This window comes from Pleurodeles waltl, chromosome 3_1 (genome assembly GCF_031143425.1).
Source record: "Pleurodeles waltl isolate 20211129_DDA chromosome 3_1, aPleWal1.hap1.20221129, whole genome shotgun sequence".
Lineage (NCBI taxonomy): Eukaryota > Metazoa > Chordata > Amphibia > Caudata > Salamandridae > Pleurodeles > Pleurodeles waltl.
This window is the reverse complement of record NC_090440.1, coordinates 1,493,817,532-1,493,836,291: the sequence shown is the minus strand read 5'-3', so window position 1 is coordinate 1,493,836,291 and position 18,760 is coordinate 1,493,817,532. Positions and strand designations below refer to the sequence as shown.

The 18,760-nt window shown below is 44.1% G+C and overlaps 1 protein-coding gene across 1 annotated transcript in view; it reads left to right on the top strand.

Annotated features, from left to right (window-relative positions):
* The window catches only part of LRP1B (LDL receptor related protein 1B), a 4,500,992-nt gene that overhangs the window by 4,248,973 nt on the left and 233,259 nt on the right, over positions 1–18,760 (top strand). Inside the window, exon 84 of the mRNA XM_069225083.1 lies at positions 9,744–9,908. Coding sequence (XP_069081184.1) covers positions 9,744–9,908 — 165 coding nt within the window. The remainder of the gene's footprint in view (positions 1–9,743; positions 9,909–18,760) is intronic.

The following is an 18,760-nucleotide window of genomic DNA, read 5'->3' as shown; positions in this document are numbered from 1 at the left end:
TGAAATATAAAGAGTAAAAAATTGCTTTCAAGAAAACCTTTGTATTTCCAAAAAGGGCACAAGATAAGGTGTTGAGGAGCAGTGGTTATTTGCACATCTCTGAATTCCAGGGTGACCATACTAGCATGTGAATTACAGGGCATTTCTCAAATAGATGTTTTTTTTACACACTCTCCTATATTTGGAAGGAAAAAATTTAGAGAAAGACAAGGGGCAATAAAACTTGTTTTGCTAATCTATGTTCCCCCAAGTCTCCCGATAAAAATGATACCTCACTTGTGTGGGTAGGCCTAGCGCCCGCGACAGGAAACGCCCCAAAGCGCAACGTGGACACATCCAAATTTTTGAAAGAAAACAGGAGGTGTTTTTTGCGAAGTGCCTACCTGTAGATTTTGGCCTCTAGCTCAACCGGCACCTAGGGAAACCTACCAAACCTGTGCATTTCTGAAAACTAGAGACCTAGGGGAATCCAAGGAGGCGTGACTTGCGGGGCTCGGACCAGGTTCTGTTACCCAGAATCCTTTGCAAACCTCAAAATTTGGCTAAAAAAACACATGTTCCTCTCATTTCTGTGGCAGAAAGTTCTGGAATCTGAGAGGAGCCACAAATTTCCTTCCACCCAGCGTTTCCCCAAGTCTCCCGATAAAAATGATACCTCACTTGTATGGGTAGGCCTAGCGCCCGTGACAGCTAACGCCCCAAAGCGCAACATGGACACATCAAAATTTTTGAAAGAAAACAGAGGTGTTTTTTGCGAAGTGCCTACCTGTAGATTTTGGCCTCTAGCTCAACCGGCACCTAGGGAAACCTACCAAACCTGTGCATTTCTGAAAACTTGAGACCTTGGGGAATCCAAGGAGGGGTGACTTGCGGGGCTCGGACCAGGTTCAGTTACCCAGAATCCTTTGCAAACCTCAAAATGTGGCTAAAAAAACACATGTTCCTCACATTTCTGTGGCAGAAAGTTCTGGAATCTGAGAGGAGCCACAAATGTCCTTCCACCCAGCGTTCCCCCAAGTCTCCCGATAAAAATGATACCTCACTTGTGTGGGTAGGCCTAGCGCCCACGACAGGAAACGCCCCAAAGCGCAACGTGGACACATCCAAATTTTTGAAAGAAAACAGGAGGTGTTTTTTGCGAAGTGCCTACCTGTAGATTTTGGCCTCTAGCTCAGCCGGCACCTAGGGAAACCTACCAAACCTGTGCATTTCTGAAAACTAGAGACCTAGGGGAATCCAAGGAGGGGTGACTTGCGGGGCTTGGACCAGGTTCTGTTACACAGAATCCTTTGCAAACCTCAAAATTTGGCTAAAAAAACACATGTTCCTCATATTTCTGTGGCAGAAAGTTCTGGAATCTGAGAGGAGCCACAAATTTCCTTCCACCCAGCGTTCCCCCAAGTCTCCCGATAAAAATGATACTTCACTTGTATGGGTAGGCCTAGCGCCCGCGACAGGAAACGCCCCAAAGCGCAACGTGGACACATCCACATTTTTGAAAGAAAACAGGAGGTGTTTTTTGCGAAGTGCCTACCTGTAGATTTTGGCCTCTAGCTCAGCCGGCACCTAGGGAAACCTACCAAACCTGTGCATTTCTGAAAACTAGAGACCTAGGGGAATCCACGGAGGGGTGACTTGCAGGGCTTGGACCAGGTTCTGTTACCCAGAATCATTTGCAAACCTCAAAATTTGGCTAAAAAAACACATGTTCCTCATATTTCAGTGGCAGAAAGTTCTGGAATCTGAGAGGAGCCACAAATTTCCTTCCACCCAGCGTTCCCCCAAGTCTCCCGATAAAAATTATACCGCACTTGTGTGGGAAGGCCTAGCGCCCGCGACAGGAAACGCCCCAAAGCGCAACGTGGACACATCCAAATTTTTGAAAGAAAACATGAGGTGTTTTTTGCGAAGTGCCTACCTGTAGATTTTGGCCTCTAGCTCAGCCGGCACCTAGGGAAACCTACCAAACCTGTGCATTTCTGAAAACTTGAGACCTAGGGGAATTCAAGGAGGGGTGACTTGCGGGGCTCGGACCAGGTTCAGTTACCCACAATCCTTTGCAAACCTCAAAATGTGGCTAAAAAAACACATGTTCCTCACATTTCTGTGGCAGAAAGTTCTGGAATCTGAGAGGAGCCACAAATGTCCTTCCACCCAGCGTTCCCCCAAGTCTCCCGATAAAAATGATACCTCACTTGTATGGGTAGGATTAGCGCCCGCGACAGGAAACGCCCCAAAGCGCAACGTGGACACATCCAAATTTTTGAAAGAAAACAGGAGGTGTTTTTTGCGAAGTGCCTACCAGTAGATTTTGGCCTCTAGCTCAGCCGGCACCTAGGGAAACCTACCAAACCTGTGCATTTCTGAAAACTAGAGACCTAGGGGAATCCAAGGAGGGGGGACTTGCGGGGCTTGGACCAGGTTCTGTTACCCAGAATCCTTTGCAAACCTCAAAATTTGGCTAAAAAAACACATGTTCCTCACATTTCTGTGGCAGAAAGTTCTGGAATCTGAGAGGAGCCACAAATTTCCTTCCACCCAGCGTTCCCCCACGTCTCCCGATAAAAATTATACCTCACTTGTGTTTGTAGGCCTAGCGCCCACGACAGGAAACGCCCCAAAGCGCAACGTGGACACATCCAAATTTTTTAAAGAAAACAGAGGTGTTTTTTGCGAAGTGCCTACCTGTAGATTTTGGCCTCTAGCTCAGCCGGCACCTAGGTAAACCTACCAAACCTGTGCATTTCTGAAAACTTGAGACCTAGGGGAATTCAAGGAGGGGTGACTTGCGGGGCTCGGACCAGGTTCAGTTACCCACAATCCTTTGCAAACCTCAAAATGTGGCTAAAAAATTACATGTTCCTCACATTTCTGTGGCAGAAAGTTCTGGAATCTGAGAGGAGCCACAAATGTCCTTCCACCCAGCGTTCCCCCAAGTCTCCCGATAAAAATGATACCTCACTTGTATGGGTAGGATTAGCGCCCGCGACAGGAAACGCCCCAAAGCGCAACGTGGACACATCTAAATTTTTGAAAGAAAACAGGAGGTGTTTTTTGCGAAGTGCCTACCAGTAGATTTTGGCCTCTAGCTCAGCCGGCACCTAGGGAAACCTACCAAACCTGTGCATTTCTGAAAACTAGAGACCTAGGGGAATCCAAGGAGGGGGGACTTGCGGGGCTTGGACCAGGTTCTGTTACCCAGAATCCTTTGCAAACCTCAAAATTTGGCTAAAAAAACACATGTTCCTCACATTTCTGTGGCAGAAAGTTCTGGAATCTGAGAGGAGCCACAAATTTCCTTCCACCCAGCGTTCCCCCAAGTCTCCCGATAAAAATTATACCTCACTTGTGTTTGTAGGCCTAGCGCCCACGACAGGAAACGCCCCAAAGCGCAACGTGGACACATCCAAATTTTTTAAAGAAAACAGAGGTGTTTTTTGCGAAGTGCCTACCTGTAGATTTTGGCCTCTAGCTCAGCCGGCACCTAGGGAAACCTACCAAACCTGTGCATTTCTGAAAACTAGAGACCTAGGGCAATCAAAGGAGGGGTGACTTGCGGGGCTCGGACCAGTTTCTGTTACCCAGAATCCTTTGCAAACCTCAAAATTTGGCTAAAAAAACACATGTTCCTCACATTTCTGTGGCAGAAAGTTCTGGAATCTGAGAGGAGCCACAAACTTCCTTCCACCCAGCGTTCCCCCAAGCCTCCCGATAAAAATGATACCTCACTTGTATGGGTAGGCCTAACGCCCGCGACAGGAAACGCCCCAAAGCGCAACGTGGACACATCCAAATTTTTTCAAGAAAACAGGAGGTGTTTTTTGCGAAGTGCCTACCTGTAGATTTTGGCCTCTAGCTCAGCCGGCACCTAGGGAAACCTACCAAACCTGTGCATTTCTGAAAACTAGAGACCGAGGGGAATCCAAGGAGGGGTGACTTGCGGGGCTTGAACCAGGTTCTGTTACACAGAATCCTTTGCAAACCTAAAAATTTGGCTAAAAAAACACATGTTCCTCTTATTTCTGTGGCAGAAAGTTCTGGTATCTGAGGTGAGCCACAAATTTCCTTCCACCCTGCGTTCCCCCAAGTCTCCCGATAAAAATGATACCTCACTTGTGTGGGTAGGCCTAGCGCCCGCGACAGGAAACGCCCCAAAGCGCAACGTGGACACATCCAAATTTTTGAAAGAAAACAGGAGGTGTTTTTTGCGAAGTGCCTACCTGTAGATTGTGGCCTCTAGCTCAGCCGGCACCTAGGGAAACCTACCAAACCTGTGCATTTCTGAAAACTAGAGACCTAGGGGAATCCAAGGAGGGGTGACTTGCGGGGCTCGGACCAGGTTCTGTTACCCAGAATCCTTTGCAAACCTCAAAATTTGGCTAAAAAAACACATGTTCCTCATATTTCTGTGGCAGAAAGTTCTGGAATCTGAGAGGAGCCACAAATTTCCTTCCACCCAGCGTTCCCCCAAGTCTCCCGATAAAAATGATACCTCACTTGTATGGGTAGGCCTAGCGCCCGCAACAGGAAACGCCCCAAAGCGCAACGTGGACACATCCAAATTTTTGAAAGAAAACAGGAGGTATTTTTTGCGAAGTGCCTACCTGTAGATTTTGGCCTCTAGCTCAGCCGACACTTAGGGAAACCTACCAAACCTGTGCATTTCTGAAAACTAGAGACCTAGGGGAATCCAAGGAGGGGTGACTTGCGGGGCTTGGACCAGGATCTGTTACACAGAATCCTTTGCAAACCTCAAAATTGGGCTAAAAAAACACATGTTCCTCATATTTCTGTGGCAGAAAGTTCTGGAATCTGAGAGGAGCCACAAATTTCCTTCCACCCAGCGTTCCCCCAAGTCTCCCGATAAAAATGATACCTCACTTGTATGGGTAGGCCTAGTGCCCGCGACAGGAAACGCCCCAAAAGCGCAATGTGGACAAATCCAAATTTTTGAAAGAAAACAGGAGGTGTTTTTTGCGAAGTGCCTACCTGTAGATTTTGGCCTCTAGCTCAGTCGGCACCTAGGGAAACCTACCAAACCTGTGCATTTCTGAAAACTAGAGACCTAGGGGAATCCAAGGAGGGGTGACTTGCGGGGCTCAGACCAGGTTCTGTTACCCAGAATCCTTTGCAAACCTCAAAATTTAGCTAAAAAAACACATGTCCTCACATTTCTGTGGCAGAAAGTTCTGGAATCTGAGAGGAGCCACAAATTTCCTTCGACTCAGCGTTCCCCCAAGTCTCCCGATAAAAATGATACCTCACTTGTGTGGGTAGGCCTAGCGCCCGCGACAGGAAACGCCCCAAAGCGCAACGTGGACACATCCACATGTTTGAAAGAAAACAGGAGGTGTTTTTTGTGCAGTGCCAACTTGTAGATTTTGGCCTCTAGCTCAGCCGGCACCTAGGGAAACCTACCAAACCTGTGCATTTCTGAAAACTAGAGACCTAGGGGAATCCAAGGAGGGGTGACTTGCGGGGCTTGGACCAGGTTCTGTTACCCAGAATCCTTTGCAAACCTCAAAATGTGGCTAAAAAAACACATATTCCTCCTATTTCTGTGGCAGAAAGTTCTGGAATCTGAGAGGAGCCACAAATTTCCTTCCAACTAGCGTTCCCCCAAGTCTCCCGATAAAAATGATACCTCACTTGTGTGGGTAGGCCTAGCGCCCGCAACAGGAAACGCCCCAAAGCGCAACGTGGACACTTCCACATTTTTTAAAGAAAACAGGAGGTGTTTTTTGTGAAGTGCCTACCAGTAGATTTTGGCCTCTAGCTCAGCCGGCACCTAGGGAAACCTACCAAACCAGTGCATTTCTGAAAACTAGAGACCTAGGGGAATCCAAGGAGGGGTGACTTGCGGGGCTTGGACCAGGTTCTGTTACCCAGAATCCTTTGCAAACCTCAAAATTTGGCTAAAAAAACACATGTTCCTCACATTTCTGTGGCAGAAAGTTCTGGAATCTGAGAGGAGCCACAAATTTCCTTCCACCCAGCGTTCCCCCAAGTCTCCAGATAAAAATGATACCTCACTTGTGTGGGTAGGCCTAGCGTCCGCGACAGGAAACGCCCCAAAGCGCAACGTGGACACATCCAAATTTTTGAAAGAAAACAGGAGGTGTTTTTTGCGAAGTGCCTACCTGTAGATTTTGGCCTCTAGCTCAGCCGGCACCTAGGGAAACCTACCAAACCTGTGCATTTCTGAAAACTAGAGACCTAGGGGAATCCAAGGAGGGGTGACTTGCGGGGTTCGGACCAGGTTCTGTTACCCAGAATCCTTTGCAAACCTCAAAATCTGGCTAAAAAAACACATGTTCCTCATGTTTCTGTGGCAGAAAGTTCTGGAATCTGAGAGGAGCCACAAATTTCCTTCCACCCAGCGTTCCCCCAAGTTTACCGATAAAAATGATACCTCACTTTTGTGGGTAGGCCTAGCGCCCGCGAAAGGAAATGGCCCAAAACACAACGTGGACACAACATATTTTTTCACAGAAAACAGAGGTGTTTTTTGCAAAGTGCCTACCTGTGGAGTTTGGCCTCTAGCTCAGCCGGCCCACGGGGGGGGCAGAAATGCCCTAAAATAAATTTGACCCCCCCCAAACCACCCCTGCCCGGGAACGACCCTTGCCTACGGGGTCGCTCCCCCTGCGTGACATTGGCGCCAAAAAACAAATCCCCGGTGCCTAGTGGTTTCTGCCCCCTTGGGGGCAGATTGACCTAAAATCGGCCAATCTGCCCCCAGGGGGGCAGAAATGGTCTAAATACAATTTTCCCCCCAGGGGAGCGACCCTTGCCTGATGGGTGGCTCCCCATCTTTAAAAAAACAAACAAACAAAAAAAAAAACATGCCCCCCCCCATTAAATATTTTATCAGTATCATTTTTAAATGAGCACGTTTATCAATTATTCACAGATCTAATAACATTTTCTGGATTATAATACTGTAAAACCCTACATAAAATCGTACACAAATACAACCCTTATACATGTTCTATATAGAATGCTCACATTAACCTAGAAGCAAAATACGTTCTCATAGTCATCTCCTTGAATACAAGGACAGCACCTGAAATGTTCCTATGAGCAAACAATGTAAAAAAATGCTGAATTGTATGCTATTTTGGGCAACCTTCAACCAAAGACATTCAAAATGTTCACAAACTATATTCAAACAATAATTGCTCACGACTCCATAATCAAACAAAGTATTAAACAGCAGAGCTAATTTGTCATACTCCAGGACAATCTATGATTACATAAGATTCCTAATATCTTGTTTTATTAATGCTGTCAAAATGTGCTTCATCATTATCTTTTTCATTCACTTTATTCAGTTGTACACTTCTAACTAAATTCACAGATTGGTAAAACTCCCTGTGCATGCTCACAGATTAACAAAACGAGCCTGTGCTTGTAAAAATGCACTGTGGCTATGAAATTTGATTTGTCAACAGATTCTGGTGCAACAAACATGCACTTGGAAAACCATGAGTGTTACTTGTGCACGCCTGCCATAGCCCCTCTCTATAAAGAGATTCACTGGCACGAATGCTTGCAGGCAACCTGTTACTTGCACAAGACCTCAGAAGAATGCCCAAAACTGACAAGAGACAAAAATGCCTGCTGCAGAAGAATTGCAAAGCCCTGCACCCTTCTGCTTGAGACTCATCTGAGTAGAATAGCACTGTATTTAATTACTTTCTCTATGTTAGCAGGACTCCAGGGGTAACATTGTGCAGGATTTGGAGCCTGCTTTCATCGCCCATCCCCTGCATAACACTCATGGCTAATTGGAGCCAATACACACTACAGCACCAATGTTTTAATGAGCATTGTGGGTTGGCCTGTATCTGAATTACAGACCCTTTGCCTGATCCCTCCCAAACTGGAAGCCTGGATTAAGAATGCTATGCATTTTGGGCCATGCGTATGAAATCAAGTTTTTGCGATTTCCTCATAGTACATTTTAGCGATTCCCTATTAGGAAATCACAAACTGTGATGTACAACAGTGTGTTTGACACTGTTAGCTATTTGCAGTGTCACAAATGGACTTGCTTCATCAATATTCATGAGGCAGGTTGCAATTTGTGACCCTTTGTGAATGGCTACAATCACAGGCAAGGAGACCTGCTTAGATCAGCTGACCACTATGTGTATGATTGCTTTTTCAATAAAACTATCTTTTTTTGTACTGAAGAATGTTTTCCTTAAAGGAAAATGGGACGCATTACAAAAAAAAAGATGAAAAGTTTTCTCTTCATTTTTTAAGAGCAGGCAGTGGTCCTTGTGACCACTGCCTGCTCTTAAAAAATGTTTGCATCCCCATTTGCAAAGGGGAAGGGGTCCCTTAGAGACCCTTTCACCTTTGCAAATGGCTTACCACTAACTTGACTTTGGTGGTAACTGTGAATGTTTTGCGACCGCATTCCCGTCGCAAAACATTTCCTGGTCGCAAAACATTCATACATACCAGTGTAACCCGTTATTAGGTAGGGATGCCCTTGGCACGCCCCTTCCTAATACAGAATCACTACCCATTTTGCGATTCGGTCATAAATTGTGGAATCGCAAAATAGGGTTTTGTACATTCAAAAATGTTTCTTTCTGTTCGCAAGAGAATCAAACCTTTTCTCTGTATTCTGCCTCACCCAAATCTAGGCCTGTTATTTCATCAAGGCTGTATTTGATTTTTTTGTTTGAGAACTTTGTTACTCAAAGAAAAAACAGTTGCTGGGATGTTCTTTTGTTATAGTGAAAACAACACTTTTTACATATGATATTTTGCGTTCAGTTTGTTAATTTGTATGTTTACTTACTGTATTTATCCTACAATCATAAGGAGTTGAATTAAGCTGCAAAACATCACGAAGTAATTTTTTTAAAAAGGTGTATTTTAATTAGTGAGGGATATCCCAATTTTCATTATAACATCCCATCGCGTTTGCATCACAAGACTTAATTTATCTCAAAAGTATATATTTTATAAATCTGATTTTTATCGCTGTGTTTATCAATTGATTTTTTAGGGTCGAGCCTGCTTTGCATGCGCTCGCGCATGCGTATAGCAGGGAGACTCTTTAGTATTTAGAAAAGGGCTCCGAGCCATGTCAACTTCACGTCAGTGCGTTTTATTGGTTCGTGGGCTTCCCTAATTAAATCGGCTTGCTTTCATTAGTCGAAGGCACGCATAGGTCATGCATTTTCCGGTGGCTAGCCCTCCTCGAGCGCAGCGACCAAGTACAGAAAACATGCGAGGCTCGCTGTTTTCCATCGGGCTGGTGGACTTTTTTTTAATTTACGAGCCCGATCTCGCTTGGCAGAAAGTCGAGCGCTTTACCTACTTGATTTCACTTTTTCGGGTTACGTGCATAAATGCACTTTTGCCCGATAGGTGAAAAGTCGGGTTAGGAGCTTACAACGCGATCGGCTCTAACACAAGCAAACGCAAGACCCGATGCATTTTAAATGCTTGTTTTCTTTGCAGGCTTTTAATGCGTGTGAAAAAGCTCGTTATGCTTAAAACAACATGTTTCTATTCTTACCAACAACAGGTTAATTCAGCTGCCCGATGCCCGCGTGATTTAGTGCCTCCCTCTTCCCCCCCCCCTCGCAATGTGGAGCTCCAAATTGCTCTGGCTGAGAGTGAGAACAAGTCATCATTGATTAGTCCGATGTGAGTGATTGAAATCGAGCTCTTGACAAGGCCAGAAACCAACCTCTTTGTGTTTCATTTTGATGCAGACGATTCATGTAAACTGACCTGTGAAAATGGAGGCCGTTGCCTTATGAATGAGAAGGGTGAATTTAGATGCCACTGCTGGCCTAGTTATTCCGGAGAAAGATGTGAAGTTAACCACTGCAACAGCTACTGTCGAAATGGAGGCACTTGCACAGCATCGGCTCTAGGTAAGAATCAGAAAATGGAAAAAAGCAACTATTGACTAAAACATTTGTCTTCCACTAGTAAGTTCCGATGTTTAACTTCCTGAGAGAAGAGCGATGTTTCCTTTTCAAAGTTATTATTAGGTTTTCTACCAATAGTCAAAATAACAAAACATAAGGGGAACACTTGGGTCACAATAAAAAGAGGCCTTAAAAAACAGATTGTTGTGCAAACCCCTATTCCACATGGATTGTAATTCCAAGTAATACAAAGAAATTATCAAGGGTGATACAATACATTCTTGCAATTTTTCACAGGTTAAATTCGGTCAAAATCATGCCGATATTTATCGAGAGGAAAAATGACCAGTAATTACTGCAACATGAGTTAATGAGGAGTGCAGTAGGCGCTGAATTCCATTTGCTATGCCCCAGTTCCTAGTGTATACTCAGAAAATGTGCACTTATAAGACTCAGTAGACACCTTATGCTTTCTGTCTCACTAGTGATCTGAGCCTGTGCCTTCGTCACACAGCTGCTGAGGTCTAAGCATCAAAGTCATTTGCACATTTTAGTTGTATTTTGATTCTTGAAAGACTTAAGCGAAGAGTGCATATTTAGGTTTTCTAATAATGCATTTATATTCACAGATGATTTATTCCCATGTAAAGGTACATTATTGGTGTAATTGTATCTGACAGAAAGTATGGAGGCGAATATTGGGTATCCTTGGGAAGATATTACGTAAACTCTCAATAAACCTATGGGTTTGAGGGCATTCATAGACATGTGCAAGACACATTCACATTCTGCATTTGGTCAGAGATTTATTTCTGAGACAAAGTGTAGTAAAACTGTAGCTAGTGTGAGAATGCTTAAATAACACCAACAAACGTTGAGGGGTTCTTTGTGGAAGGGGTTTATCCATAGGGGAAAATATTTACCTGCAAATGTAATTTTTCATACTATCAATACAAATAAAACTTTACACATCATGAATTTATGCATATAACATTTTTTGTGACATGTGTGAGAAACTTGAAGTTCACAAAATAACTTAAGAAATACTCGTGTGAACCTGTGCCCTTTGCAGATTCCCAGAAGTGCATTTGGAACCCCCAGTGAATTCCAAAAGGTTAACATTTTCTAACTTTTTTGTAGAACTAAGCCATCTTTTCTGTGTCTAAAAAGTGAAAACAGCCACTTTAAGTTAGATAGATAAATTAGATAGATAGATAGATAGATAGATAGATAGATATCAACAACAAAGGAGTCAAAATTTAGTGAATGGAGGAGAGCACCAGATTTTAAACCTGAATCAGTGCTTACTGTTAACTCTCAAGTACTGTCAGAATCATAACAGGAATTATTCTCCATGACATTAAAAGAAAATCGCTCCAGACTGGCAGGAGGGTTCTCTAGCAAAAGTCAGAAATAATGTTAAGGGATTAGAGCACGGACAGGGCACAGAAGCACCTCTTTCAAAAAAATTATTTGTGAAGCAGCTATAGAGACATGATTAGCAATCCGATTGTTACCACAGACAGGGCAAAATCAAGAAAGGGGTTCAGGTGTTCTACTTATACTATGCTTTCACTGTAATTAAAACAAATCTGAAAACCACATGTATCTGATTGAGGTTATTTTTTCCTGTAAATTTTCTAAACAATGTCCGCAAGAAAATAGTCCAGTAGAAAAAAGTTCTGAATATATAATTGTTAATTGTTTATGAGTATATAGAATAGCATGAGGCTAGCCTAGATAGTTACTAATATATATTTATGCGTTTAAATTTACTTGTTTCTATTCAGGATAACATATGAATAATACAAAGATAAAAAAACGCATTTACTTTAGCCATTAGAGTAATTGTGATTTGTTTGTGCATGTAAGACACAAGCATTGTTCAACAAAGCAACAGTAGAGTTTGTGAAATATGTGCAATGTGTTGGTATTCGAGGTTTCATATTCAATATGTATCACATACGTTTTGGAAGAATGCATACAATGTGGTGATTTGAAAAAAACATACTTTATAAATAGCAAATATTTTTAATTTAATTACAGATATTCATAATATATTTTATTTTTTCGTTAAGACTGTTTTAGAAATACAAAACATATAGTTGTTTTTTGCTGCTCCAGGCAAACGTTTTCAACACTGACTTATGCGTCAAGAGTGGACTTCCTGCACTTAATCTTCAAGATAATAAGCAATCAAGTTTAGGGCCTTACCAGGAACTCGCAAAGGATCGTGCTGTAATTACTGTTAGTAGGAAACATTGTCAAAGGCAAGTGACGGGTTAGTAAGACCATGGCTTTACAGCCGCCCTGGTCTATTGGACATCCTAAGTTGTCCAAAGCAAAAACGACCTCATTCCATATTGTGGAGAGGGCAAAAGACGGACTGAAATGTTTCCAAGGCAGATTTCAGATTCAAACATTTGCATAACAGAAAATCGACTTGTCTAAAAAATCTCAGTTGGAACTGAAAGTAAGGAAACGTGTTTACATTACTCAAAACTATGAGGTTTGCTGTGCGTTTTACACTCAGGAAACACCAACTGCTTGTTAAAAGAAGGACATAATCTGTGGACAGTGGGGATAGGATATGGTACCCATGTCAGGAGTATCAGGGGATTTGTATTACTGTCGTAGTTTGGACTCTTGCTCTGAGCAAGACTGCTGGTCTCAGGATGACAGTACTTTCGTTTGTAGGTGACTAAGGCGGTCATTCTGACCCTGGCGGTCATGGACCGCCAGGGCCGGGGACCGCGGGAGCACCGCCAACAGGCTGGCGTTGCTCCCAAGGGCATTCTGACGGTCTCCCGCCGGTTTTCCGCTGCCCTGTGGAATCTAGCTGCGCCGCCATGGGGATTCCGACCCCCTCACCGCCATCCTGTTCCTGGCGGTTTTGACCGCCAGGATCAGGATGGCGGTGAGGGGTGTCGTGGGGCCCCTGGGGGCCCCTGCAGTGCCCATGCCAATGGCATGGGCACTGCAGGGGCCCCCGTAAGAGGGCCCCACAAAGATTTTCAGTGTCTGCCATGCAGACACTGAAAATCACGACGGGTGCTAGTGCACCCGTCGCACCCTTCCCACTCCGCCGGCTCCATTCGGAGCCGGCTTCCTCGTGGGAAGGGGTTTCCCGCTGGGCTGGCGGGCGGCCTTCTGGCGGTCGCCCGCCAGCCCAGCGGGAAACACAGAATAACCGCGGCGGTCTTCTGACCGCGCAGCGGTATTCTGGCGGCTCCCGCCGGCACCGCGGTTACCGCGGCCGGCGGGAGTCAGAATGACCCCCTAAGTCTCTTCCTACAACTAGTTGTAACTGTTGTCCAAACCTTACCGGCTCACTAGCAGTACCTCACCAGAAACACAATAGTAAAAGGTGATTTGTAGCAGTCGCTTACGCATGGACTCAAAGTAAGATATCTCAGGGTTGTCGTGGTTAAACGGAAATTACCCTTTTCTCACAGATGTATTATGTCTCATACAAACAAAGGCAATAACACAGATGCAGTGAAGTTATAATAGTTTTTATTTAACATAACTGCCATTTGCGATAAGTTGCATGAACTGCAATGATTAGGATAATGAATATACCAAGCAACAGTATTGTGAAGAAGAGAGTCATGGTTATAAAGACCCCCACCATTTTTGCAATATATGAAAGAAATATATATATATGTATGAGATGGAATATGCCCTAATACCCTAATGAGAATAGGCCTAACCTCCTACCTAAAGGAGAGCTGGGTTTGCTAAACCTAATCTGCCAAAGCCATGTCAATGAGAGGAGCCCCCAACCCTCGTTACCTTGGAAGGAGGTCTCTATCTCAGACTCCGTAGGGACACGAAGACTGGGTCAGCGTCAAGACGACTACAGGATCGGTGTCAGCGATGGTGGCGATGGCCTCTGGTCGGAATCCCTCTGATTATCTGTCTGAAGTGTGATGTATTTATACAGATCTACAAGGTCCCCTGACGTAGGTGTATTTCAAAACAATAGATAACAGGCATGCTTGGGACGGCAATTAATATCAACAATCCCTCGAAAGTATAGAGAGGGAAAATCCCTAAGTGTGAACACATACTGTTTGTCTTTTGTGCTTGATCTTGACGCCTTGGCGCAGTGACACTGATAATAAAACTCATAGCAAGTGGCCTAACTATAAACAAGCCAGCCATCTTAGAGGAAATAAATAATTAAATGAGCTAAGACAGAGCAAGCTAAGTAGGTTAAAAGTCACTAGGTGACGGGGGCACGAGTTTACAAGCCTACGGCTAAGCTAACTCCTGTTATCCCATTAAAACAAACTAGGATTCACTACACCCTCCCCATTGCCATAACAGGTATGATGAAGGTACAGGAACCCAAACGCTAAAAAAGCTGCTTCTCAACTAAAAAGCCAAAGGCAAAAAACTAGCTAATAAAAAGCTAATAATAAAAAATCGTTGTGGATGAAAACACATTAAAACAAATCTGTCTAAAAACACATACAGAGATGTTAATATCAACCATGACAAGTACAGCAAACGTCTACTATAATTGCATAATTTGGAATCGGGAATGGTAAGCAAATTCATCAAATTATGTGTTATACGTCGGATCTTGAAGAATGTCATCGAAGTCACCAGTCAAGGACCTCAAAAATTAGTCAACATCGTCCGAAGTGAAGTCTAGTGCTGGGCAGACAAACGGATCCACAGAGCAGAAGTGAGCCATATTCATTGGTGCATCGATACTTGCTGCAGTGTTCTCATCCATGTTAGATCTTATAACGGAAGGCTCATAGGTGGCCTCGCGGAGCAACCTCAGTCTCAAGGGGCACTCACCGTGAATGAACCCTCATCGGGGACATCAGCAGTTTGTGGTCTACAGGAGATGTCGGTGCAACAGCAAGACAGATCATAGGCAGATGCTCAAAGAGACACCATATGCAGCGGAAGACCGGTTGAACACACCAGAGAAGTGGCCGGAATGACAACGACCAGTCAAGCTCCAGTTCCACCAGCAAAGGTGTACCGAAGATCCGAACCATGCGCTCACGGCACAGTGGAGTTGGTGTGGGGCAGCTCTATTGCTCTGTGTTGCTGGAAAGAAACAACCACCGCGAATCAGAAGAAATAGCAGTAGTAGTCCGCCAATCAAAGCCAAAATAATTGGAAAGCCACCAAACACACTTGAAAAGAGAGAATGGATGGCTGATGGGATGACCCGACAGCCTTAAAGAAATGAACAATCCCAGTGGTGCTTGAAGCATTGAATATTCTGGATACCAACTCTCCAAAGTGTTTGGGGAAATCGGTATTTAAAAGGGATTGTCTCGGCTGATGATCTCGCAATCTGAAGAGCATACGTCTCTTTTGCGGATGTCAAGGCGACCTGTTTCTGAAACAATAGCGCCTTTAGTCTACTCAACTTGTCATAGTTCATATTAATAGTATCTATGTGGGGCCACATTTCAGATACTTGTATCTCTCGTGTGGGGGGAAACAAAACATGTCCACAACACGTAACGACCTTCGTGACTGAGATTGCGTAGGCAATTCCAGGTCGCAAGCCGCAACAGCTTTCATCGTTCAGTAGAACATAACTTCCATTGGAAAGTACATGAAACACTGGACGAATCAAGGGGACGGGAGTACCCTTCAGAAAACAGGCCAAGTTCGCGACCCCCGCATTGCAAAGACCGTGAAGAGACACCTGTTTGCATATGATAGAATGACGAACAGCAGTCTCACATTCACTTCCGCTAAGAAAGACCTCCTGTTCACCGTTCAGACATTTATAGTCAAAGGGCAACTCCCACTCTTCCTTAATAAAGCTATCTCCTAGCTGCTCATATCGTCCCACCGCAAGATGTTTCAGGCAGCTCGAGAAACGAAAGGTTGAAATCAGTAAATTAATAATGCTGTGCAAGAGCCAGATAGTTGAAGGACTCTCTGCTATCGTGAAGGGCAACTTATCTAATTTCTCTACTTGAAGCAGGGTGAAACGAGCCTCCCTTTTAGCCATTGTCTCTTGTTCCCTGGAAAAATTAAAAGCAGTGAATAGTTCACTCCCATTAATGTACTTCCATGTAATGTGGCCACTTTTCAGTGTCTGTAATGTCCAACCCAGCTGCATGATGGAACTTAGCTGTGTTTGCCCATGATACAACCGGGACAAGTCAGGCTGAGTGATATCAATAGCAGACGACACTATATTTGATAGTGAATAAATCCTGTTGGACAGCTTGTTCACGCCATTGTCGACAACAGCTAATGTTTTTTCCAAATTCTCCTTATCTAGTTGCCTTAAACGGGCAGCAGCCTCAATCTGGGAAAGTTTCCAAATTTCATTATACATAGCATATAAAAACCGTTTCGAGCGTTCTTTCCTAGGACCTAACAGGAAATCCTGTAAGTCTATACTGTCAGAAAGAGTGTTCAGGTGTTGCTTAACCGCTGTTAACGTGTTTGTCTGCACCCATTGCTGGCACAGCTTACCCACACTGTATGTTGTAATTATACCTGTATGTTGACCTGATAGAAAGCGACGGTCAGGCCTGTGAATGGAAAAACCCCCTGAAGAGTTCAAGAAACGCTTTTGACACTCATCAGTGTCGGAGGGCCAAACCAACCACCCGCCGGGACGGGAAAGTGAAGAATTATAGGTATCAGCCTTAACCATTGCATCTAGCCTGTCTTCTGAGACATTAAGAAAGTGTTGCCAATCTTTAAACTTTCAGGTCTTTAATTTTCGCTAGCCCCAGACAGGACGTCTGCTCAATAGTGTCATTTAAGAAAATCATTTGCACAGGAATCAGGCAAGCTCGAAACAAAGCCTCCCTACCCTGTATCTGCCAATCTTGTGTCCCCCATACACTTTTCAAATCAATAGTATCTTTCCAATATTTGTAACCCTCCATCGAGAGCCGGGAAACAAAGGGATCTGAATAAATCAGTTTCGTATCTGTTAGCAAAAGTTTTCTAATTTGTGCCGCAGGTATTTTAAAATAATACGACTCTGCTTTTTTTGTATCATGCCCAGAAAAGTATGTACATTTTTCGCTGTAATACTTTGGACTCCCCACCTGTGGTGTCGCACAGTGTTCCCATTGTGTATAGTTCAAGAGAGGCCTATATCTAGTTGCACGGTGTAAGTAGTGATGTCCCCAATTGTTATAGCAGAAAATTTCCCCATAATTCATTGTATAATCATATACATCATCACTTCCAAAAGCGGAATAGTCCTTCATTTCAGCTAGCATTGAATCAACTGTTTGGACATCCCAATCATCAGAGACAACATTAGGTGTAATAACATCAGACTTTGAAATTTTGAACACGTATGGTATTTGAATTATCTCTGTAGGCCCGTATATATCGAATGGAACTTTGTCCCACACAATCCCATCAGTAATCGGTATGGCTGTAATATTGACAGGGGACAAATCACGTCGGACCTTATGTGAGGAATGATGTGGTGTTAAAATTTCATCAACAGGCTCCACAGGGGAGCGATCAGCAATATAGTGACCATTAATCAGTAAAAAGAAAACAGTCACAAAACCAATCCATAAAAATAATGCAATAAATGTCAAACAGAACCATAGATAGTTCCATGGGTAGATCAAATAGTTCTTTTTAAGCCATCAATACAGCTTACTACTTTTCGAAAGTTTGTCAGTCACAGTTGAGGATGAATCCGAAGAAAAATCATCAATGTCAATGAAATAGCCAGAGGAAGTCTCTGCAAACACAGGACCCACTGAATTCTGATCCATCGTTCGTGGAGGTTCTTGATAGACAACGTCATTAGTCGTGGAAGTGTTCGTGTAAAATACAGCCAAATCCTGAAGCGGGGTGGTCACCGAAGTTGTTACTGGAACCAACAAAAGTTCATTTTCTGCCCTCCCCATGGTCGAGGAAGTGTCTGGAACAGCAGTTGACATAGTTGCATAGTCAGTAGTAGTGATGTTCATCCTACTATGTAGATGGATGTCCTGTTGGGTAGTGAGAGGGGATCGGGAACTACCCAAGGGACCTCCTGGTCTACTTTGTAGAATCGGCCACATGGTGTAATTTGATGTCCTCAATGGAGATAAATCTATTCGATCTAGAACCAGACAATGGTGGAAGGATGACAGTCCTGGTTCCTTTTATTCCCAAGACCGGTACAGGTGCTCTGTATGATGGACCAAACTCTTTTTTCACAACAATCTTCTCACGAACCAGATCCCCAATGTTAGGAATCCAGCCAGTCGAAGTTTTCGCCAATTCCCTTATTCCTAAGGTGGCAGCACTTGCAGATGATTTATCATCACGAAATTGTTGAAGCTCCAGTAAAACAGTGAGACGTTCTTTTAAGTCAAATGGTGTTTCTGCTGCCACCATACCAGGGGCATCAATATCCGGGACATACATAGGTATCCCAAAGAGAACCTCATTTGGAGACTTTCCCCCCAAGGACCGTCTTGGCAGATTATTCAGTGCTCTCTGGACCCCATATAGGTGATGTAACCAACTGCGGCCAGAACCTAATACTCGAGCTGTTAAGGACTGCTTTAGATCACGATTCCGCCTCTCCACAACCAAATTTCCCTCGGGATGGTATGGTGAGGAGTAATGGAGTTCAACACCCAGCATTCTCATGGTGTCCCTGAAAGCTTTAGAGGCAAATGCAGGGCTCTGGTCCGAATGGAATGCTGCAACCGCATATGTACCGATAAAGATCAGCAAATCTTTTATAACAGTCCAGGCGTCAGCCGACCGCTGTGGCCATACCCACAGGAATCTAGAACAGGAATCCACAGCCACTAAAATGTATTTGTATGCACCATCAGGCTGTAAGGGACCACAATGGTCCAGGTACACACACTGGAGTGGCT